The sequence below is a fragment of the Brassica napus genome, unplaced genomic scaffold (genome assembly GCF_020379485.1).
Source record: "Brassica napus cultivar Da-Ae unplaced genomic scaffold, Da-Ae ScsIHWf_834;HRSCAF=1189, whole genome shotgun sequence".
Taxonomy (NCBI): domain Eukaryota; kingdom Viridiplantae; phylum Streptophyta; class Magnoliopsida; order Brassicales; family Brassicaceae; genus Brassica; species Brassica napus.
The window spans coordinates 20,394-45,589 of NW_026016878.1; the positions used below are offsets into that span (position 1 = coordinate 20,394).

Genomic DNA, 25,196 nt, shown 5'->3' on the forward strand with positions numbered 1-25,196 from the left:
TCTAAGGGATTGATTGGTAGGGATCGTAGATTTGGATTTCTTCCTTTAAAAATCAAGTTATAAATTTTACAGCTTTAGTTTTAGATTTTATTGATATAAAATTATTTCAAAGATCCAAAAGCACTAAATAAAAAACTTTGTGTTTAATTTCATTATTTTAAGTTCACTAACAAAAATATGTTAGTGGTCTTTTCAACTCAAAATCAGAAAATTTAATAAATTTACAATTTGATTTTAGAATAAAAACATAATATATTTATTAATACAATTTAAAGTAAACTTCCAAAAAATATAAGTATTTTTGATTAATAAAATAAAATATTTCTTCGATCATAAAAAAATATTTTATTAAAAAAGTTTTAATGTAAACTATCCGCCCGTAGGGCGGACCAACCACTAGTAATTTTAAAAATCAATTCCATCAACGCATGAGACTACCCCAATCCAAGCTTTATATCAATATCATGGCCAAATTGCCAACCATGGCTAACGAATTCTCTTGAAAATATTGCAACACTAAACACAACCAGCGGCCAACGCAACAAAATTTTAGACACTATAGTCAACAAATACGTAAAGGAAAATACACTTCTACCAAATTTAACTACAAACAACAATATAACACAAACGAAAACCTAACTACTAAATATACCGTTAGATGGACTGTTTAATCCACAAATACGTAAAGGAAAATACACTTCTACCAAAATTAATTAAAAACACCAAATATAACACAAACAAAAAATCAACTATGAAATACACAGCTAGATGAATTGTTTACGCCCCCTCCCTCCCATTAACACACATGTGACCACGACAACCAACCATCGAATATAACAACAAACATCATCATTTAAAAAACACTAACATTTATACCACTAAACTAAAGAATACATTGTACATTGATGGCCGAAACTAATATATATTTATGAAGGTCGGAAACCTTTGCTTCTTCGGTTTTCTCTATGGACCGGACCTACAAGTGTATTATGAGTTTCATTTTTAAATGAGGTTCATCAAGTTATATGAAAAAAACAACAATTATAGTTTTTCCATATTGTAAACTGTGTTTAACATGAGTTAGGGTTCTTTTCATTATTGTCTTAGATAAGTCTGAGTTACAGAGTTGCGATGTGTGTCTGTTCGTAATCTAAGTTTTTCACCATCAATACCAATCGTAATATTTCATTCAACACTGTCAAACAAATCATTCATTTTCTTGAATCCATTTTTCTCTTTTTTTCTAATCAAATTTCATTTCAATTCAATTCAATTTTCACATCAATTTCATTCATTTCACAAACAAAACATTTTCTTTCTCATATCATTAATTTTCTTCTTTATCGTTTTTCCAATTTCTTGTTTTTCATACAATCAATAATCCAACAAAAATAAATCAGTTATCCCAGCAAATTTTCTTTCATTCACTCCATCATAACTTTTCTAGTCTCATTTCAACAACAGCAAAATTTTCTGGTAAAATATAATTTTTTGTTTTTCTATTCAACCATGAATTCAATTCTTTCAATCAAAATTCCATTTAAAATCAAGGACATCAAAACAGATCCTTTTTTTTCATTTTTGATTGTTTAACCGATTATCACATTTCATTTCTTTAATGTCAATTTTCATTTTTATATATAATTCCAATTTTTCTTTCATTAAAAATCAATACAGCATATCATTATCAACAACACAACAATCAATAGTTATAATTTATATTTTTACAATCAAATTTCTTTTTCTTAATTTTTTTTTTTTTTTTTCATCAAAATTATAAATTCATTTAAAGAAACAAAACAACATCACATTTTTTCCAAAATCATTTTCAATTACGTTATTTATCACTAGTTTTCAAGTGCATCAGTTCTATGACATCCAGTTTCATTTATTCTAGTTTTCATCATTACATCAAAAAATTTTCTACATTCACTTATTTAAATTAAATCATTTTCAAATCATTTCAAACAAAATTTTTATTCAGTTCAAATTTTTTTTTCCTCAATCACAACAATTTCTATTCCCATTAGTCAACATGTGTTATTTCATCATTTCAATTTCACCTTAAACTTCATGAGAGTTCAATCAACATTTCTTCATTTCACAACTTCATAATTTCAAGTTCCATTTTCATCATTTTTTTCAATTTTAAATTTCTCAATCATTTTCATTCAAATTACATATATTAATTCAGAATGAACGCTTATCTCCCCTCTCCCCATCTTAAATCGCTTGATCTTGAATGTTCTGATTTGTATCCTTTCGTAAATCCTAATATATAATTCTCATCTTTGATTAACTCAATCGCATCTCCAAAAACTCATTATGCCTCTTAGCTTAACGATCTTTAGAAAATGTCTCTCTGCCCTCCAGTTCCTCAAAGCGTTCCAGCATCCGTCATTCAACTTTCGAGTCTCCTCTCCGTGTTGGTCGTAGTAGTCAGATACCTCTAATTTCTTGCTTATGGGATTCCCTGAATTCAAGAAAGAAGTGAAGTTTATAGGAATCACGGTTCTCTTCCTTGATGAAAATGTAAGTTAATCTTCGAGTTATCACACTTATTTAATGGAATTGTTTTTAATTGATTTCCTGATTCTTTGTTAAATAATACTAGCTTAAGAGCCGCGCAATTGCGTGGAATGAATGTTATATTATATATAAAAATGTACTTTTCTATTATTATTTATTTGTATTCATTTGCATAGTATATAATTAAATTAGAGTAAAAACATAAATCAAGACAATACATTTTTTTTATTTACGATACTTTTTTGGTAAATAAATAAAAATAATCATTTTATTTATTTTATATGGTACATAACTAAATTTCAATGACATTGACATACATATATAATATATTTAATCTCAATATTCTATTGAGAATTATACTACTCATATAACCAGACCCAAATTCTACTGTGTGATTTTGTGAATTCAATTTCCCAATTACCTATTAGGTCTCAATAATTTTTCAGTACAAATTTAAAAATTATCATATTTAAGTATTTTTCTATGTTATATAATTTATTTTTTAACTATATTAATATATAGTATGAATGTCTAGTAAATGAGACTTCGTATTCATACTATTTATGATCGTTTGTATCTTGTTATTACCAAAAAAAGTTAAACCATTAATCACAAAATGTTAGTGTGCGACATAACGTTTTTAATAATTTATAGTCGTTTTAAAAACTCAAAATATAACATATACCAAAAAAATTAATTTTTTTATTATATAGTTAATGTGGTTGTTTAATATCCTTTAATAATAAAAAATTAAACAAAAAAGAGCTAAAATAAAAAATTATTATCAAATATTTATTATTCATATTTATTAATTTTCATATATATGTTAATCATATTAGACAATTCTGTAGCTTTTATTTAAAGAAAATGCGAGAATATTCTTTTATGCACTATTTATCAATTTTATAGTTAGTTTAATAAAAAGTATAATATAAGGTAAGATGGACCAACCTATTTCTCTAAGAATTCTGAATTTCATTCTCATGGTGACACGTGGCTACAAAACAATGTTGTAATGTTTCTCAATTAATATATAAGAGATTATTTGCAGATTTTGTGATTCATGGGTTTATTCCCGCCGGACGTGCTAATCATTACATGTCATCTTTGAAAGCCGGTTCCATTATGAAAGTCGATCGTTTTGAGGTTGCTAGGTGCTCAAGCATGTACACGATAATTGATCATCCATTCCTCATTCGTTTCATCTCACCAACTATTATAATGAAGTCATCACGGGTGCTCCTGAGATCAATCTCCCAGCATAATTAGACTGTTTGACAATTGCCAAGTGATTGCGAACACAAACCTAGAATCATATGTATATTATCATATTGCATCTGGGATTATAATATGTTTCTTTATCATAACTTATATTTAAACTCGCAGCTGTAGTTGAGAAAATCCGTTATGTCCAACTGACCTTAGCAAAGAAACAACTCGAGTCATTATTAGTCTCCTCATTGATCCGCAAGAAACAATCAACACAAAATTCCCTTTATATCTAATTATATAAAGTACACTTTGAATCACTCCCAGGAGGTCCACATCAGATACACGTCATCAATTCATGCTCTTTGGAAGCAACACGTGTCACCGAAGAGCAAAACTCGGCATTTCATTAAGTTTCTGTACGGGCTTTTTTATTTTTTGGCCAAAATGGACTTCAAGACAATCGTTATGGCCCTGCGAATTAGACCCAAAATTGCTTCCGCTAAACCTAATTGTCTCCTTTGTTCATCTGATTTTGACTTCGGTGGCCAGGATGACGATCCATTGTTCTCTATCTCCTGTAACGGAACTCGACTTTAATGGCAGTAATACAGACGCCCAGTACGAGCCATTCAATGCGTCGTTTCCGGCAAAATCTCTGCTATAAATAGGTTAGTATTCCCCTTCTGGAGATCTTGGTCTCTTAATCTCTGTGCTACTCATCTCTTTTTTTCTCTTTTCAATGCTTACTTTGCTCTTGGGGAAGGCGGTGAAACTTGAGTATAAAAAGGTTAACATCCCTACTCTAAAAATTATCCTATCAATCTATTGTGAAGAATGAAAATAATTTCGCTGAGTGTAAATGGTCGTTTTGTAGTTTTTAGTTTGTAATTTAGCATCTTTGAGATCTGCATTTTTCTTCCCGCAAGTAAAAAAACTATGTCTTTTGTTATGCGTAAATTTCATTGTTTACGAATTTTCAGGTTGAAGTTAAGAAAGACAATATGCTGGAGTCCTCAAAGGATCTCTTCTTTCTAACTTCATCATAGAGGCTGCCGTATTTGATACTACAAGCTGGTACAAATCTGTAGGATTTAGTTATGAACTTTCTCCCAAGGTGGCTAATTTGAGGCTTAATCTTATAAGAAACCTCAATATCACACACAGAACAAAGAAGATAAAGTTTCAATCTTTATTCATTTCAGCATGGAGGCTGTTCTCTTACAAAGGTTGCATATTTATACAGAAAAGAGAAAGCAAGTGAAAGCCCTAAGCTTGAGACAGATGGCTTCATCCAGTATCAGCTACACAATCGAGGGCTGAGAATGCATTGGATAGCTTTAGACAAAACGCTCTATCCGTACCAGTCTTCAGTAGTGTTTTGTCGTCAAGCTTCTTTTGGGAAAGACTAACTCTTTGTGACCGTTGATGACTTGAGTCTGAGCTGTCACACTTCGACTGGAGAACAGCACAAGGTATGTCTTCTTCATACAGCTTAGCTTTTCCCTTTTCTTCTTGAGTAAGTCTTGTTTTGGCGGGAGCAGGAGATGAAGTTTGAACTTGAGCTTTAGTAGAACTAAGTTCACTGATATCCCCCCTCAAACTTGGTGTAGGTGGAACATCAACACCCGTTTGAACCGAAGAGATTGAAAAGCAGCAGTAGGAAGAGAGACTTGGTAAATATGTCTGCAATTTGCTGATGAGCCGGAATGTGCTTGACCACCAAGGCTTTCAATGCTACTCGCTCTCTGACGAAATGATAATCAAGCGCAAAATGCTTTGATCGTTTGTGATAGGCAGGATTAGCAGTGAGATGAACAGATGAGAGGTTGTCTCCATAGAGCTCTGGTGTATCAGGAAGTGGAACACCAAGTTCTCGAAGAAGAATACACAACCAAGTAATCTCACAAGCTGTTTCAGAGAGAGAACGATACTCAGCCTCAGTGGAGCTTCTTGAGACAGTAGGTTGCTTCTGAGAGGACCAGGAGATTAGATTGCTTCCAAGAAATGTGCAGTATCCTCTGGTAGATCTTTTAGTAGTTTAGCAACCTCCCCAGTCGCTGTCACTATAGGCGCGAAGCATGAAATCAGTGTCTTTGATGATGCTTATGCCCATGGAGGTAGTACCCTTAACGTACCGGAGAATCCGTTTCAGCAAATTGAAGTCTGAAACCATAGGTGAATGCATCTTCTGGCAAACATAGTTGACAGCAAACTGGATGTCGGGTCTAGTAAGAGTCAGATACTGTAACTTTCCTGCGAGAGTGCGAAAGAACTTCGGATTAGTGAACTTCATATCATTCTCAATGGTGAGATTCAGTTGTAGCGGCAAAGGAGTGGCTACTGGCTTGCAATCAGCCATAGAGGCAACAGCTAGAATGTCTTCAGCATAGCTCTGTTGGCTTAAGAACAATCCATCTTTGTTGTGATTGACCTGAATGCCAAGAAAGTAGTGCATAGGGCCGAGATCAGTCATTCGGAACTGAGAGTCGAGATCAGCTAAAAGTCTCGCAAGAACCGAAGAGCTATTGCCTGTGATAAGCATATCATCGACATAAAGAAGGAGCATAATCACATCCTTGCCTTTTGAGTAGATGAACAGAGAAGGATCCTTTATACTGCAGATGAATCCAAACTGAAGAAGATACGAGCTGAACTTGTCAAACCACGCTCTAGGTGATTGCTTGAGACCGTATAAGGATTTGTGGAGCAGACAAACATGATCAGGCTTGCTCTTGTCAACAAAACCCGCTGGCTGACGCATGTAGACAGTCTCAGCAAGATCACCGTGGAGAAAGGCGTTTTTGACATCCATTTGTTTGATGTTCCATCTCATGATCGTAGCAATATGAAGCACTGTCCGAACTGTCGCTGAGCGTACTACAGGACTATAAGTCTCAAGATAGTCGACGCCTTCAGCTTGCTCATTGCCTCTGGCAACAACTCTCGCTCTGTGCTTTTTGAATGTGCCGTCCGCGTTGAGTTTGTTTCTATAAACCCAAAGGCAACCGAGGACATTCATGCTAGGAGTACGAGGTACAAGAGACCAAGTCTTAGTTGCTTGACAATTATCAAATTTTTCTGTCATTGCATTGTTCCACCCCGGATGTTGAAGAGCTTCTGAGACAGTCTTAGGAGTTGGAAACACAGCTTTCTGAGTAAGAAGAGCATATCGTGGATTGGGCTTCATTATACCAGCTTTAGATCGAGTGATCATGGGATGAGAGGGAGGAGCAGACTGAGCCTGAGGTAGTACTGACCAATCATGTGAAGAAGCAACGCTGTTGCCTATAGAAACAGGATCAGAGCCTGACGTACACCCAGTACGATGCTCTTCACAAGACGTAGTACTAACAGGCTGTGCTGGAGCTGAAAGAGGGACTTGCTGTGAAGACCGCAAAGGCAGAGGAGGAAAGTCCTCAGGAGAGAAGATACTTGAGCTGGTAGAGTTATCAGAAGAAGCCACAGAGGATGAAACATTTATTAAACTGATTGGTTCCAAATTAGACCTGACAGGTTTTTGAACCTCAGGGGACTTTGTTTGACGTTGAACAAAGCTGTCTTGCCAAGCTTTCAAGAGAACAGACTTGGTAGCAGGGTGGAGATGAGAGTAGCTATTGGCAAAAGGAAACGAAGTCTCATCAAAGATAACGTGACGAGAAATGTAAACTCTGCCAGTAGTGGGTAGTAAGCAACGATAACCCTTAAACTTCTCATTATAACCCAAGAAAACGCATTTGAGAGATCTTGGATCCAGCTTGGAAGCAGTGTAGTCACGCAGCATAGGAAAACAAGCACAACCAAAGACTCTAAGTGATCTGTAGTCTGGTTTCCTATTATGAAGAAGCTCAAAAGGACTTTTGGAGTCAGCGAGAGCAGTGTGAGGCAACAGATTACTGAGAAAATTTGCAGTAAAGAACGCTTCAACCCAATATTTTTGTGGAATCTTTCCATGAAACATAAGAGCAAGACCAAGCTCTGTGAGCTGACGAGGCTTACGTTCAGCCAAGCCGTTCTGTTGGGGAGTGTGAGGACAAGAGATATGTTGCTGAATACCGTGAAGTTCTAGATGATGCAGAAACTTGTGACTAATGAATTCACCACCACCATCACACTGAAAGGTACATATTTTCTCTTGACAAATGTTTTGAGCGAGAGCTTGAAACTTTAAGAAGATTTCATAAAAGTCTGATTTGTTTCTTAAAGGATAGAACCAAGAGAATCTAATGTAGTGATCAATGAATACTACATAGAAACGAAAGCCTTGGATAGAAGAAACAGGAGAAGGGCCCCATAAATCACAGTGAACCCTTTCCAAAGGTCTAGTAGCTACAAAACTAGAATAAAAAAAAGGTAATCTAGAGCTCTTTCCAAGATGACATGCTTCACAGATAGTCTTGGAGCTTTTACTGATGAAGATTGCCTTATTAACTGAGAGCTGTTGCAGAACAAGCGGATTAGGATGGCCATGTCTCTGGTGCCACACTTCATCACTCGCACTGATCTGTCTGTTGGAGAAAAAGACCTGAGGAGATGACGAACGCAGAGAGTAGAGACCACTAGTGTGAGGCCCCTGAAGAAGAACCCGCTTTGTTGCCTTATCATAGATGCGCACATTGTCACAATCAAAATCCACAGAGCAAGGATAGTCTAATGTAATCTTAGAAACAGAAAGTAGAGACTTTGCAATCTGAGGACATACTAAGACATCAGAGACAGGAATCATACCTGACGTGGAGGCCAAGCTGGTGGAACCATTGTGCGTGATAGGGAGGTACTCTCCATTACCAACCATAACAGAGTCAGATCCAGTGTAGACCTGAGACTGCTGCAGATGGTTAGGAGAGTTGGTGACGTGAGATGATGCTCCAGAATCCGGAAACCACTCATGGCCATGATTAGTAACGTCAGTGATACGGAGAGCTGTGAGCGCAGCAGGAAGATCGTCTAGCTGATAGCTGTTGTCGAAACGATGCCAGCAACGAAGAGCATTATGCCCTGGTTTGCCACAGATCTGACATGTTGGCCTATTCTCACCGTCTGAAGAAACAGAGGAACCTGAAGAAGAGCTGACGTGCTGATGAAAGCCTCTCCCACGAGTAGAGTAAGAGCCTCTGCCTTGACCCCTTCCTCTGGAGCGAGAGTACTGACCACGACCACACTGAGAGTAGAAAGCGAGATGTGGAGAGACGTCAGAAGAGATGTTGTAGCTTTGTAATCTGTCGTCAAAACTGGTCAGACGAGGGATGACATCTTCAAACGTTGGAGTAGGAGAAGCATCCATTGAACTCTCGATGGTAGTTTTGATTGGTTCGTAGTCGCGACCAAGACCATGAAGAGCAGCGAAGACTTTCATACGTTCAGGAACAGCACTACCAATGGAAGAAAGCTGAGAACAGACTGACTTTATCTCCTGAAGATACTCCGCCATGGGTTTGGTGAGCTTTTGAATCGTCTGGAGCTTCCTTTGGAGTTCGAACAAACGTGAGGATGTAGATCGGTTGTAGTAACGAGCCAAAGAGATCCAGACTTCATGAGATGTTTGACAGTCAACAACAAGACTAAGAATATCTTCGGAGAAAGACCCTAAAAGCCAAGACTTTACCACTTGATCCGTTTGAAACCATTTGGTAGAGTCAGGATTCGGGGTCAGAGTAGCAACGCCATCGATGCCTGTGACGGTGAGAGTAGCAGCGGGTTGTGGTGACTGACCGGTAACATAACCGAGAAGACCTTGACCGTTGAGAAAAGCTTCAAACTGAGATTTCCACAGGATGTAGTTCTTCTCAGTCAAGGTGATGGTGACACTATTGGTGATGCGAAGAGCTGGAGGATGATAGACCTCTAGATGTTGAGTTTCCATGGCTCTGATACCATATAAGAAACCTCAATATCACACACAGAACAAAGAAGATAAAGTTTCAATCTTTATTCATTTCAGCATGGAGGCTGTTCTCTTACAAAGGTTGCATATTTATACAGAAAAGAGAAAGCAAGTGAAAGCCCTAAGCTTGAGACAGATGGCTTCATCCAGTATCAGCTACACAATCGAGGGCTGAGAATGCATTGGATAGCTTTAGACAAAACGCTCTATCCATACCAGTCTTGAGTAGTGTTTTGTCGTCAAGCTTCTTTTGGGAAAGACTAACTCTTTGTGACCGTTGATGACTTGAGTCTGAGCTGTCACACTTCGACTGGAGAACAGCACAAGGTATGTCTTCTTCATACAGCTTAGCTTTTCCCTTTTCTTCTTGAGTAAGTCTTGTTTTGGCGGGAGCAGGAGATGAAGTTTGAACTTGAGCTTTAGTAGAACTAAGTTCACTGATAAATCTTTCTCCAAGCCCAGTTCTTGGATTTCATGGTTATTTGCTTGAGGGAAAACTGGATTCTCCAAAACTCTGGTCAGCAGAACAAGTAAGTAGCTCACTGGCTATAGCTATTGACTTTCTGTTCAGCCACCTAAATTTTTAGCTTTGCTTTTCCGACATGCAGTAGAGTAATATTGAAAATTACATTATTAGTTAGAGACAGTAAAATGAGAAACCTTAGTGAAATGTATCAGGTTAGTACTGAATATATGATGTGGCCTGGGTATTTTTCCTATTCCAGTGTTAGGCTCCTTGCTTGAATTGTTAGGGTTGTCTGATAGAGTTTAGGTATAGATTCTCTCACAATCACTCACCAGACTCAATCCCAAACATACACAAAGATCTATTCAGTGGAAAGAATGTATTACACTTTGAATCCAAACAATCTCTTCTTTATGAAACGTTGCCAAGTCTCTCTGTCATATCATATTTTTTTCTAGGACTTTTATCTTCATATCGTGTAACTTGAAGTGACGTTTCCGAAAGTGTAATAGGAATTAGGAAATTTGAAATGAGATGTGTCTGTAATGTATTGGGTTCGAGGAATAGACTCTTTGCTTCTTCTTTTTGTCGAGGGCTTTAAAATATCTTCGTATGTACTTAATAGATATCTTAATCGACTAATCTGGTTTGATTATTTGCGTGGATGGATTGTTTTCTGGTAATCCATTTATTCAAAGGGATGTAGCAGCCTCTGTAGAAGAAATTTTCATCCATGTGTTTTGTTTTGTTTTGTTTTGTTTTGTTTTGTTTTGTTTTGTTTTGTGCTCTATAAATCTTTATAGAGACTTGGATAAAAATGTTTTCTGTATTTGCATATCTGACATGTTTGTCTAATAGTGTTGTTGTTGCTTTGCTAATTAGACTTTCTGGGTTGATATTGTTTAATATGTTTTCTAGCAGGTTTCAATCAGTTAAATAGTTATTTCAAAAAAGGTGAAAAAAATAATGTGACGACGACAACTTTGTGGATCACACATGGCAAAGAAGATCCCTCTCTGTGATGGCAGGAAGAGTATTTACTCAGCTGGGACACTGCCCTTCGAGAGAAAAGATTTTTTTTTTAGGATTTGAATAACAAGAAGTTTCTGGTTCTTCATCTAGGTAGACAAGTTTCTGTTGCATTTTTCCAAAGGTGGGATCTGTACTCTTTTTACAGTTTTAAGTAATGTGAATCATATATTCTTTTGGCATGAGGGAAATGCAACTCAATTTTGCTATAAAGCTGGTGAAGTTTGATTTTTATAGTTACAGAACAAAACAAAATATGTGGATGTTGCTCCTTATGAAATTTTTATTTTTACAGAAAGAGATCTTGCTCCTTACGAAATCACCTAAGTTCTGATGTTGTTCTGTTCTCATGAGTCTTCCATCTCAAAAAAAAAAGTGAAGACTAAAAATTCACTGATTGGAGTAAACATTTAATGTTAGTAATGCATATATTCTTATTATTTTCTGCTTACGACCGGTTCACGATCTAATCCAAAGATGTTGCAGCATGTATGATCTTCCCTCAAAAAGATTATTAAGGCAAACATTTACTTTATGTTATGAACAATTTTCTACAGAACAAGAGCACACACACGGTTGATTCGGTTAATGTTACTATCCCAAGGAAAGCTGGCAGAGGTGCTTACTTCTAACTTCTAATACGTTTGTTCTTTTATCCAGATCTAAAGCATTGAATTAAATCCATGATTTGTCAGTCTCTGCATCATCTAAATCCATGATTTGTCAGTCTCAGTATCATCTGAATCAGTTAATTTTAGAGAAACTGTTCTTTTTCAAAATACCAATAATAATTCAAAAATAAACATACAAAAATGAAAAATATCCATATTTATTAGTGTATAGAATCTAAAAAATGAAAAAAATCCATATTTATTAGTGTATAGAATCTAACCAACTGTGGTTCTAACGAATTTTATTCTAAATACAATCATAATCAAGATAAATTTGTGATATACCTAACAAAAGAAAATAGTGAAATTACATTTATAATTAAAAGAACATATATATTTTCCAATGTTCATTCGAATATAATATGTTTACGTATTATTTTCAGTATACTGTCCCGCCCGTAGGGCGGATTTACCCTAGTTATTACATATATCTTGCTAACATCAATAATCAAAAATATTTTCTCTGTGGTCGTCTATTTCTCTCCCTTACTTATCAAACTAATTTTACACAAACTTTTATTTTACAGCTTAAAAGAAATCACAACAACTCAAACAATCAAAACACCAAATACTAGAATTCCAAAAAAGACGAATCATTAATGATCACCTCTCTTTTTTTGTCTAATCTTAGAAATAAACTTCAAAACAAATATATCAAACCAATCACCTCAACTAAAACTCAACGACACATACATCGAGTCAGCTAAGCAAATACAAACTACACGGCCAGCTATTTAACAATTTACAAACTTACTTTCGCAACAACACATACATCGAGTCAGCTAAACAAATACAAACTACACGGTCAACTATTTAACAATTTACAAACTTACTTTCGCAACGAAGAAGACGAAGACGACAACCAAGATCAGTGAAATAACCTTAAAAAAAAGCATAGTAAGTTATGAACTTTGATAAATACAACTAACAATGATTTTTGTTTACATATTACCCATCAAATAAAAGATAAACAAACACATCCACAACATGAGATACAAGAGACAATCCCGACAGACACAAAGGCGGCAACAACATCTCCACCTGCTCACTCCTCTTGTCTTATAAAAATAGCTTACATGCCCAATGTCAACTGGCCAATGCTATTGTCTTCTTATGAGAAATAGATAAATTCATTTAAAACTCATTAAAGCTCAAATACTTAGAACTGTTACTCATTTTATAGTTATTTCTATAAATCTTCATGTATTTGTTGTAAAGGTCCGGTAAGAGCAACAAGTTTAAAAATAAAATAAAAACATATAACAAACATGATAATAAGAATTATTACTTAATACACACAACTTACACAATTAAACTGGAGAAAAAAATATCCAGAAACATAAGGTACTATCAACAACTTTAATATAATTTATGTACTCTCAACGGTACATAAAACAAATTATAAAAACAAACAAACAATAAGTCTCAGTGACACAACAAACAACAACACGAACTATATCAATCACATTACTAACACAGTTTAGTCCTTCACAAGTGGAGAACAATGCATACACAGTTCATCATCACAACTCTAACCCTATAACAATAAAAAAACTTGAAAAAAAAATTCAAAAGGCAAAATTCACAACTACAATAACCCTAGCAAATATTGATATGAAACAAGAACTTTTTCCACAACTCCGCGCAAGCGCGGAGGCAATGCCCTAGTTTCATTAATAACCAAACGATTCTTATATCTCTGCAACAGAGAACCGGAAATGAAATAACAAACCAAAATTGAATCAAAAACCGTTCACCATAGCCTAATAGCAGTGCAGAAATATACACAAACCAACAATTTAATAAACAACACTCGTGTGAATCACATACAAAACCACTAGTATTTCAGATGATGACATTCTTTGCAAATTTTTCATACAAAATATTTTTTTTTTTTTGCTAAAAATTTCAAAAAAGTAATAATATTTTTAATTCTTAATTAACGAATACAATCGTGTACAGTTATCAAACTAGTATCAAACCAAAAGATACACTTTTTATTTTTGATGAACACCAAAACATACACTTTTATCTTCCTCCTCATCCCATAATTAAATTCGGAATATTTTGTAGATGGGCTTTGAGACTTAGCGCCCATGAAAGTAGTCCATTTTGTAACTTTGCGACCACGACATGATTAACACGTTTATCCACACCAATGTACAATGCACCCAAGGGTAGACGATAATTACATCCTTACTAAATCCATATCCATAGGTCCGACGATTGAATTGACTTTTTAGTTATTATTCAACGTCTCCATGAAAACTGAATCATCATCAGGTTAGTATCTCACAGATCTCATTACTCGTCGATAAGAGAGGAAAGTGAAGTTTGGTGTGGTTTGGTTTGGTTTGGATTTACAGTAGTGGAGTACCTTGAGAAGGTACCCTTGTTGCATCGGTTAACTTCCTCTTCTCTGAAGAAAATCGCCCAAGTCCTTGTCTCCAAGCGTTACGGTCAGTGTAGTGTGATCTCTAAGATTCTCTGATTTCAATCACCAATTTTATTAATGGTTCTCTGCTATATGCAGAGAGAGGGGATTATGTAGTTGGTAGAGATGAGGAGGAGATGGAGGGAGTCTATTTTGTCGTGGAAGGACAGGTTTGGATTGTTACTTTGTGTGACTAATACGAAGATAAAGACAATTGCAACGTGTTATGTTTTGTTTCCAGGCTCAGGTTCTAGGACCTGTCGGAGAAGAGAACTGTTCAGAGCTTTTCTTGAAACCATTTGATTACTTCGGCCGTGGTGAGAGGAGGATGATTCTTTCATTACAGACCTGTCTCTTTAGTTAGTGCTCATTGTTTCATTTTCCTACACAGGCATTTTTGGGAATGTTTATGCAGTAGATGTTGTTGCTGTCTCAGAGGTTTTCTTTTTTTAATTTCTTTTTTATACAAAACTGCTGCTTTGGTATGCATCATTGAGTACTGTTTTTTTTATGCCTCAGCTTACCTGCCTACTCTTGACTTCTGATCATTGTCATTTGCTTGAGACAAAGCCAATGTGTGATTCAGATAACCAACGCTCTCTCCTGGAACGCATTTTGTATATGGATCCATTAGATGTACCCCCAACTGCGCTTTCACCTTTTACCATTCTCTCTCACTTTTCTACATATATTTTTATATTACATATTTCTTTCTTGTAGTGGAATGTATTCAGGGGGTTCACTCTACCCAATGCCCCAGCCCTTGGAAAGGTTTTCGGAGGGCAATTTGTTGCACAGGTAATTTAATTAGACTACATCACCTATGCTTTGTTTATGTGCGGCTATCTATAGACATGACTAGTATTCATTGTGTACACAAACAACCTACACATTGGCAGGGACTTGCCGCAGCCTCAAAAACTGTTGAATTTATGAAGTTAGTCCATAGTTTACACGCCTATTTCCTTCTTTCTGGAGATACTAATAGTAAGGACTTTAATCTCAATATGCTTTTGCTAGCAAGCACATTGCTGTTTTCCTCTGAAAGTTCTCTTGCAGTTCCCATCATATATGAAGTTAGCCGCTTACGCGATGGCAACAATTTTGCCACCCGAAGAGTAGATGCAAGACAGAAAGGAAAAACCATATTCACCTTGTTCGCATCATTTCAGGTGTCCATTATCAATCTCTATGCTTTTCACGCTTTATAACAACAAAGAAAAGACCTTTGTAGCTTCTGTGGTTATTACAGAGAGAGCAACAAGGTTTTGATCACCAGGAGTCGAACATGCCTCATATGCTACCTCCTGAAACGGTAAAAAAAAACATTTTCTCCTTGCTTTGAGGCTTATAACGAATGGTGATTATTGCCATTTCTATCTACTGCAGCTTGTATCAAGGGATGAAATGCTTCAACGGCGTATGACTGACCATCTGATACCTAGGTTTTGTTGCCAGAGCCATTCTTCCAAGACCTTAGACTAGAATGAATCACTTTTCAATTGTGTTTTTATTTCTCATTACAGGTATTACCGAAATAAAGTTGCAACCCAATATACTGCCCCACTGCCTATAGATATTCGATTTTGTGAGCCAAATTACTCTACAGAAGAGAGAAAGTCTCCTTCAAGGTCAACATAAATGTCTAAATCATGATAAACCCAATTAATATATTGTGTCACTCTTAAAACCATTACTAAATGTTAATGCAAAAACTGGCAACTTGTCATCTTGCAGATTGAAATATTGGTTTAAGGCAAGGGGAGAACTTTCTGACGACCAGGCTTTGCACCGGTGAGCAACTCTGTCAATTGGTACTTCTCTTATGATCTAGAAGCTTTTAAATGTAGTGCTCTATTTTAACACAGTCTAAGCAGTTCAACGATGAGGGTATGTTAGTATCACCAGTTATTTATCTTTGGCCACTGACAATGGCAACTTGTGGGGGGAATAGATCTACTGCAGTGTTTCAGAAAATCTGTTGATTATAACTAAGGAAAGTGACTATATTGTGCATACACAGATGTGTGGTTGCATTTGCTTCAGATTTGATGTACGCCTTTATCAGTTCAGACCCTCACCTTAAAAAGCGCATGAGTGCAGTTCCTGTTAGCCTTGACCATTCGTAAGTCCTTTTCTTTGGTTCGAGCCAAGTGTGTTTGTGTTTGCATTATTCATTATATAACTAAATTCTGTATTTTTACAGTCTAAGAAAACAATAGTTGAGAGTAAGTTTATTACTCTAGTTAATTACCTTTTGCAGGATGTGGTTCCACCGACCTCTAAGAGCTGATGACTGGCTCCTCTTTGTGGTAAGATAATTTCATCTTCTTTTTTTCTGAAGATTTTCTGAAGAAGGAATAGCTCTTACTGATAGAAATCCAAATGCTTATTTTCTGAAACTCAAATTGCCTAAAGTACACTTAGCACATATTTGAGTTGTTATTAAAAGACATAAACCGTATGTATACTCAATATGAGGATGACATTGCAGTGTATCAAACCCGCGGGGACATCAACCACTAGATTAGAACAAGTTGTTTGTTTAGCTGGTATTCGTTTGGTTTTATATCTCTGCTACTTATGAATCGATTTGGTTTGTGTTTAGAGTTGCATATTCAAATTAACTAAACCGCAACATTTGAGTCTAATTGCCAAAGAAACAAAATCTCCGGAGGAAAATAATATACATAACAACTTTGCTCTTATGCAGATGGTGAATCTAACAGCGTCTCAAAGTCGTGGTTTAGCAACTGGAGAAATGTTCAACAGAAAGGGAGAGGTACGTTGTTGTATCCTTCTTAGTCTTAAGTACACATACTCAGAGACCAGCCGAAGAAGCTTTGTGGAGTTCTCTCATATGCTCCTTTTAGGGTATGACTGGTTTTCCCGCTACCACCCGCAAACACAGCTTTTGCGGTTGGTAGCGGTTGCTGGCGTTTTGCAACAATCGCTCAAACCGCTCAAAACCGCTCCAAATCGTTCCAAATCGCTTTGAACCTCATAAATTCAAAAGCTGGTTCCAGCTAGCGTTTGCGGTTGCGGGCGTTTGCGGGAGGAAAAAAAAGTATTTTTTTCCAAAACAATATAAATACAAAAATAAAAAAAATTCAATAAAAAAATTAAATTGAAATTATAAAAATGCTAAAATATATCAATTACATTTTAATTAATATTATAAAACTTTAAAATAAAAATATTTTCTATATTTTTAAAAAATTTAAACTATAACTTTCTAAATATAAATTTTATATTTATTATAATATTATTATTTTTGATATTTTTATAATTGTATAAAATGTAAATATTGTTAATTTATTATTTAACCGCTGCTGCATTTGGTAGTTAACCAGTCATAAGTATCCCGCAAACGCACCAAATTTTTAACCGTATAACCAATCGTACAAATCTCTTAAAACCGCTAGAAACCGCAACCACCCGCATCCGCAAACTCCCGCAACCGCAACCGCAACCGCTGCGGTTGAACCAGTCAGGCCCTTAATCATCAATCAAATCTTCGATGAAAGAGTTATTTTGAATACAAAATGGATCTCTCATTTTTTTGTAAAGCGTAAAGAATGTATGGTAAATGGGACTGTGCAGCTGGTGGTATCGTTGAAGCAAGAAGCTTTGCTCAAAGAAACTGTGACTGGTAACCCCATCTTGGACTCCAAGCTGTGAGTGATAGTCTATCACTGATAGACGTACCACATACATACAAGGGAGTTTTTGCAGCTGATACATTCTAATGCTTGAATGATTATTTCCCCTCGATAAAGGGGGTATTGAATGTATATTATACTGCGATATTTGGTCAACAATGTTTTTAAAGAAAAAATCGAACCGGGAATTAGTGACGGTTTAAAATTAGGGATTTGGTTAGGGTATATTCACGTTTCAAGTAATAATATACTTGTAAGCAAGAAGAAGCTTTGCTCAAACATAAAAATAATATACTTGTAAATTTTGAATATTGTATGTGAAATATCTAAAATTACCACAAAATTGGTTCGTTATGGATATTTGGGTGAAAAACCAAGATATTTTGGGGTGCCTTTCTGTGTCCTGAGTATTTTTTGGATATATTTTGTATAATTACTCTTTGATATTTTTGAATACTTTTCTTGTATTTTGAAAATTTGAAGTATTCGGATATTTTTAGATAATAGATCTAAAATAATTAATATATTTAAATATATAATTATGATTTGGTTATTTTTAGGTACTTAAAAATATTTAATAATGGAATTTTTTTTGTTTATATGACATGTATAAAATTAAAAAAATATTGAATCGGGTCTTCGGTCCCAAATGTTCAGATTTTCAGGTTGGGTTTGGGTCTTCGGATTCGGATATTTTGAGTCATAAATATTTAAACCTAACTAGGTATTTAGAAAATTTTAGTTCCGGTATGGATCGGTTCCTCTCGCATCAGGATCGGTTCCTCTCGCATCCGGATCAGTCCTTGTCTACAATTAAAATGCATGTAATTTTCGAGTCCGTACTGTCGAGTTCGGATCGACGACTCCGAGTATTTAATATCAGAAAATATCTGAAATACTCAAAATCCAACAAAATTTTGCTGAAATTCGTCATAGTTATCTAAATTTTGTAAAATAACCAAAAATAAAATACTAATAATTGAAATTATTCATTTTAAAACTCTAATTTTTTACAAAAATAGTAATGAAGATTGCTAATAAGAATACAGTACAACTAAATTATAAACTAAAATATATAAAATAGAACAAATAAAATCATAGTTTTGGATATTAATATTTTTAGGTCGGAAATAAATCGATTCTTATCGGGTCGGATCTATTTGTTTTTATATTCTATCAGAACTCTTAATTTTAGAAATGTAAAGCAGAAAAACATGAATCCAAATAATTAAACCGCTAAAGACTCATTTTTATGCTGATTAGTTACAATTTGTATATATATATATATATGTCCAGATTTACCCGTATTGATCTATTTGGACATCTTAGAGCATGATTATCCACTGAACCCCTTTTTGGGTTTCTAAAACTTTTTTTTTTTTTGCTTTATCTGATTTAAAAAAAAAAAATTAAAATCGCATCAATTGCGGGCCGCCACGTGTCGGTGGGACCCGCAAACAGTGCACAAAACCCATCTGAATCGATCCTCAACTCACGTCTTCTGTCACCGTTTTTAAAATATTGGTGGAGCCCACACACACTTTTTTGCCTAAGAAACCGTTTTACATACTGCAATAATGCTGCTCTTATGCGGGTTATGCCACACTTTAACATATCTACTTTCGGTTTATTTTCTTTTATAACTAATAATCACTTTATCCTTATTTATGGTATATCAGCTAAATGATATAATTACCCAAATTAAAAATAACCGAAAATCCAAATATACAATATACAGTATCGATTTCATTAGTTTAAATTAGTTTGTTTGTTTTTTTTGGTTCTTTTAGACCATGGTGATCAAATTTGTTACAGTAGACCGATCGAATATGTATAAGTGCCGGGAAAATAAACCAGGTGAAACCATAACAAACCAATCTCAAACCTAAAAAACTACCTTAACCAAAAGGGACGCAGACCGGGCTTACTAACCGGCACGATCCTCGCCGAGAAATTGACAATACCGTTCCTTTTGCCGTAATCGTCCCACAATCTGTAACTCAGACACTGCAAGAAACCCTCCGGCGCATATTCTCCCGTAAAATCCTTTATCGGCACACGTGCCGTTCCCACGTGTTTATCCTTCCCGCCGGAGATCTCGCAATAAACCCTAACGTACATGAAACCCTCCTTCTTCTCCGGCGGTAACGAAAACTCCGTCTCTAGCTTCTCTTTCCACACCGGATAATCCCCACAGACCTCCGTTCTCATTGCCCGGTTGCTATAATTCCCGGCGATGTCAAAGGCGACGAATGCGTTTTTCTTTACCGGTTTTCCACCGATGAGGAGACCCTCCGCCGATACGGCCGTGATTTCGAGTTTACGAGTTGTCATACCCTTTTGCCCTAACGCTGAAGCAGAAGGGACACCAAGCCTTTCACGAGGCGTTGGTTTTTCAGCAGAGAGAAGGCTTTCACGAGACATGTATTGCTTCGAAATTTGTTTTTTTTTTGGTTGCTCAAGGAATGAAGAACTTGTTTGTATTTATATAGAGATATGGTTTTACCTTTTTTTTTCAGTTAGCTTAGGATTAGGGTTTCGGAAAGTGATGAGAAATTACGTTATCAAGAAGGAAATAAGCTACGGTCTTTCCTTATAAATATATTGTGATATTATTATTATTATTATTATCGGATATTAATAGTTTTTATCATGAAAAGATAACATTATGATAAATTTGCAAGGATTTTTCATTGTATTATTTTTCTTGTACTAGTGTGAAAAAACACGTTTTCACAAAATATGAAACGGATTTAAAGAAAACTAAACGTCGGATCCTAAAGTATGGTGGATAAGAAAACTAGACTAGACATCAAATATGTACCATGAAGAAAAATTGCTCCAACAAAAATATAAAAAAATACATGAAGAGAATTAAACAAACTGCTGAGTTTTTAAACTTGATGATTCCAAGTATGAAACCTTTGAAAAAAGGTATGTTCACTTGTCAAATAAAATCAAACTCCAAGCGCCTCTCCAAGGGTTTTGAACCTGAACAATTGTTGCTGCGTGTCATGAGTAAAGGAGCTGGAAGAAGAAGAATTTGAAACTGAAAGTTCTTCCTCACTTGACAGGAGAGTCCGAGGACATCTATCAAATGGTGAGTCGTTTTCTTGTTTGCGCCGTGAGGCTGGTGATCTTCTTCTGGAGATAATGGAAGGTGTGTTCTCGAAAGTACTCGCAGCCATTTTCCATCTCCCTATGATCTCCCTCACTTCTTGTCCAGCGCTGCTGCTCTGTGGGGTTTCCGGACTCAATGGAACTTTTACACAAGACGGAGTTGTTAATTGCGGAGTTAACCATACATTCTTGTGGTGATGGTCATCTGAAGAAGGTGTAGACAGTAAGGAAAAGAAGCAAATGGTCTGGAGACTGAAAGAGAAAACAGTTTCAGAAACACCATGTTCTGTTTCTGAAACAGAGCGACAAGAAGAAACAGTTACAGAAGAAGAAGTGGGCTTCAACATTCTAAAGGCTGAGACAAGCTTTACCAAGATGGGCTCACAAGAAACAATACCGAAGCCCACTCAGATACACTCTCAGCCAACGGCTACATTCACCAAAACACTAAGCAAGGAAAAAGACAAACCAAGTGGTCCTGCAACGTACGGAATGAAGAAGTCAGTAGCGTTGCACAATCGTTTCCAGCTGTTAGGGATCCAATGAAGAAGTGAAGACCAATGTGACAGCTAAGGGAAACACTAGGGTTTCATACTTTAGTATAAATAAGAGTCTTTACAATGTAAACAACTTCAAGCAAAAATGAAATAAGAAATGAAAAGCTTCAAACATTCTCTTTTCTAGATCTCGTAAGTTTCTTCTTGTTTACATGGTATCAGAGCTCAGTGAGCACATCCTGAGCCATGGACAACACTCTGGAACTATATTCACATCCAAAGCTCAACATCTCAAACTGTGTTACCATCAAACTCACAGAACGCAATTATATCCACTGGAAGAGGCAGTTTGAGTCTTTTCTCTCTGGAGTAGATCTTCTAGGATTCGTCAATGGTGCTTCTCCTCAGCCTGTTCCTTCCATTCAAGTTCCCAACATAGCAGGAGGCTACCGTGATGTTCCAAATCCTGATTATCAACAATGGGTTAGATCTGATCAGATAGTTCAAGCCTGGCTAGTAGGCTCTCTCTCGGAAGACATTCTCAGTGTGGTTCTTGGTGCTCAAACGGCTCTGGAAGTATGGGTCTCACTCGGTAACCACTTCAACAGAGTCTCTTCCTCACGACTTTTCGAACTTCAACGCCGTCTTCAAACCGTCTCTAAAGCTAACAAATCCATGAGTGACTATCTCAAGGAAATCAAAGGTCTGTGTGATCAACTTCATTCTGTGGGAAGTCCAGTTACTGAGAAGATGAAAATCTTTGCTGCATTACAAGGACTCGGTCAGGAATATGAACCTATAAAAACCAGTGTTGAAGGTGGTATGGATTCACCTCTGGCCCCTACCCTTTGAAGACATAGTTCCACGGCTTACTGGTTTTGAAGACAGACTCAAGTCTTATGAAGGGTCTCAGACCTCAGTGTCTCCTCACCTCGCGTTTCATGTCTCAACACCTGAACAAGTCTACTCTCAGAAAAACCAACTACACTCCTCAGAACAACAACTACAATCCTCAGCTTCCACACTTTACTCAGTACAGAGGTCGAGGGGGCAATAATGGAAGGTTTGGATCCAACAGAGGCAGAGGATATTCAACAAGGGGTAGAGGATTTTATCAGCAAGTCTCAGCTTCAAGCAACAATCAGCAAACTGAATCCTCCACTCGTCCAACCTGTCAAATTTGTGGCCGCTTCGGACACAATGCCATGAAGTGCTACAAAAGATTTGACATATCATATCAGAGCACCGATCTTCCTTCTGCAATGGCAGCAATGCAAGTCTCTAATGATCCTCCTGTTGGGAACCAACATTCCTACAATGGAACCGAATGGTACCCTGATACTGCAGCATCTGCTCATGTCACCAACTCTCATCAGAACCTTCAGACTACTCAACCTTATAATGGTAATGACTCAGTGATGGTAGCTGATGGAAACTTTCTCCCAATAACTCATGTTGGATCTGTTCCACTACAAACTTCATCAGGTATTATCACTCTTAAGGAAGTCCTTGTCTGTCCTAGCATTGCAAAATCTTTACTCTCGGTGTCTAAGCTTACTGCTGATTTTCCATGTGAGTTCACCTTTGATTGTGATGGTGTGTATGTTAAGGACAAACTCACCAAGCAAGTCCTGACTCAAGGAAGCAGACATAAGGACCTATATGTACTGGATAATGCAACCTTCACGGCCTTCTACTCAGCGAGACAAATGGCAGCAAGCGCTGAAGTTTGGCATAGAAGATTGGGTCATCCTAGTGCAGAGATTCTTCAAACTCTATCTCGACTTCAAGCTATTAGTGTCAATAAAAGTATGTCCAAGATCTGTGACTCATGTCAACTTGGCAAAAGTTCTAAATTACCTTTTTCTAGCTCAGTGATTGTGTCTTGTAGACCTCTAGAGAGAATTCATTGTGATCTTTGGGGTCCATCTCCTGTCACATCTGTCCAAGGTTTCAAATATTATGTGGTCTTCATAGACAATTTCTCTAGATACTGTTGGTTCTATCCTATGAGAAAGAAGTCAGATTTTCTTCAAATATTCTTGATGTGGCAAACCTTGGTGGAAAAACAGCTAGACAACAAGATCCTTATGTTTCAGTGTGATGGAGGTGGAGAGTTCATCAGCAACAGCTTTGTATCACATCTTTCCTCGCAAGGCATCAAGCAAATGATCTCTTGCCCTCATACTCCCCAACAGAACGGCATTGCCGAAAGAAAGCACAGACATATCACCGAGCTCGGTATGTCTATGTTGTTTGAAGGAAAGGTTCCTCAAAGATACTGGGTAGAAGCTTTCTTCACCTCTTGTTTTCTCGGAAACCTGCTACCTTCTTCCACACTCACTAATAATAAAAGCCCTTATGAAGTTCTGTTCAATAAAAGACCTGAATACTCTGCTCTTCGAACGTTTGGCAGCGCTTGCTACCCCTCTCTTAGACCTTATTCCTCTAACAAGCTAGATCCCAAATCCTTGCAATGTGTCTTTGTGGGTTACAACGAGAAATACAAGGGCTACAGATGCTTACATCCCCCAACTGGGAAGGTCTACATCAACAGACATGTTCTGTTTGATGAACAAATATTCCCATTTGCATCCATCTACTCGCATCTTCAACAACAAAACCCTACACCTCTGATGAATGCTTGGCAACAAAGTTACTTACCTCCCAAGGCTGCTCCAGAGACTCCTGATTCAGATGGCTTTCAGAGAACAGAAACGCCTCCACAGACCATGACAGAATCATACCTACGAGTCACTCCTATCCCGAACCATCCAAGAATGAGCTCTGCATCAGTCTCTGCTCCCAATGGTGAAACTAAAGTCTCAGAGCCTGCAGTACAACAACAAATCCACAACTCGGCAACGCCATCTCAACCTCTGAACCAAGACGCAAGGTCTGGAGACAACACAACAGTACAATTTGGTACTCTACCGCCTACCAGTTTGGATAATGGTCTGGAGAGAACTCAACCTTGCCTTCTACTATTCTGGAGTCTGGAACTACTATACAACACCAAGCTAACATTAACAATCAGCGTGTTGATCCGACAGTTCAACCTAGAACTCAAGAAACCAATCAAGAAGCGACTGCATCAGTGTCTCAGACAGCACCTGTGTCAACCTCCACATCTGAAACAACAGTTGCTCACTCTCAACATCCTATGATAACTAGATCAAAAGTTGGGATCACAAAACCAAACCCCCGCTACGTTCTCTTCACAGTAACCTCCACTCCAACTGCACCAAGAACCGTCACAGAAGCTCTCAAGCATCAAGGATGGACTGAAGCAATGACGGAGGAAATGGTTTCCTTTGATGAGACCGACACGTTTACTTTAGTCCCGTATCAACCTGATATGCACATTCTTGGATGCAGATGGATATTCAGAGTTAAACTAAATGCTGATGGCACAGTGAAGTGTCTCAGATCACGTCTAGTAGTAAAAGGGTATGATTAAGAGGAGGGAATTGACTACCTAGACACCTACAGCCCTGTTGTCAAGTCACCAACAATCAGAGCCATTCTTCATCTGGCCACTGTGAACAAATGGGACATCAAACAACTGGATGTCAAGCACGCTTTCCTCTACGGTGATCTCAATGAAACAGTGTATATGCATCAACCTCCTGGATTCATAAATGTGGAAAAACCTGGCTATGTGTGCAAACTAAACAAGGCCATATATGGTTTGA

The 25,196-nt window shown here is 36.8% G+C and overlaps 2 protein-coding genes and 1 long non-coding RNA gene across 8 annotated transcripts; 2 read left to right on the plus strand and 1 right to left on the minus strand.

The window, feature by feature from the left end:
* The first annotated feature begins 4,232 nt into the window (after positions 1-4,232).
* Positions 4,233-4,865, plus strand: LOC125606291. The gene is made up of 3 exons (XR_007337707.1): positions 4,233-4,409; positions 4,505-4,528; positions 4,722-4,865. It is a non-coding gene; the product is annotated as an uncharacterized LOC125606291 (long non-coding RNA).
* Positions 4,866-14,001: 9,136 nt separating this feature from the next.
* Positions 14,002-18,200, plus strand: LOC106435770 (acyl-CoA hydrolase 2-like). Of its 6 annotated transcripts, none has more exons than XM_048775339.1 (17): positions 14,006-14,071; positions 14,155-14,247; positions 14,322-14,392; positions 14,464-14,539; positions 14,614-14,660; positions 14,742-14,858; positions 14,943-15,020; positions 15,122-15,209; positions 15,282-15,394; positions 15,475-15,537; positions 15,612-15,667; positions 15,749-15,853; positions 15,960-16,016; positions 16,246-16,347; positions 16,486-16,534; positions 16,936-17,004; positions 17,793-18,200. In XM_048775339.1, the coding sequence occupies exons 1-17, from the start codon at positions 14,050-14,052 to the stop codon at positions 17,901-17,903; spliced, it is 1,317 nt and encodes a 438-aa protein (XP_048631296.1). In that variant the 5' UTR covers positions 14,006-14,049; the 3' UTR covers positions 17,904-18,200. The 6 variants fall into 6 exon arrangements, 5 of the variants coding, with proteins under 5 accessions (XP_048631294.1, XP_048631296.1, XP_048631295.1 ...); XM_013876700.3 differs by having other exon boundaries at positions 14,009-14,071; positions 17,826-18,200; XR_002662701.2 differs by having other exon boundaries at positions 14,002-14,071; positions 15,122-15,394; positions 15,960-16,036; positions 17,826-17,934.
* Positions 18,201-19,777: 1,577 nt separating this feature from the next.
* On the minus strand, positions 19,778-20,308 carry LOC125606296 (BON1-associated protein 2-like). Its single transcript, XM_048775345.1, has one exon. The coding sequence runs from the start codon at positions 20,306-20,308 to the stop codon at positions 19,778-19,780; it is 531 nt and encodes a 176-aa protein (XP_048631302.1).
* Positions 20,309-25,196: the final 4,888 nt, after the last annotated feature.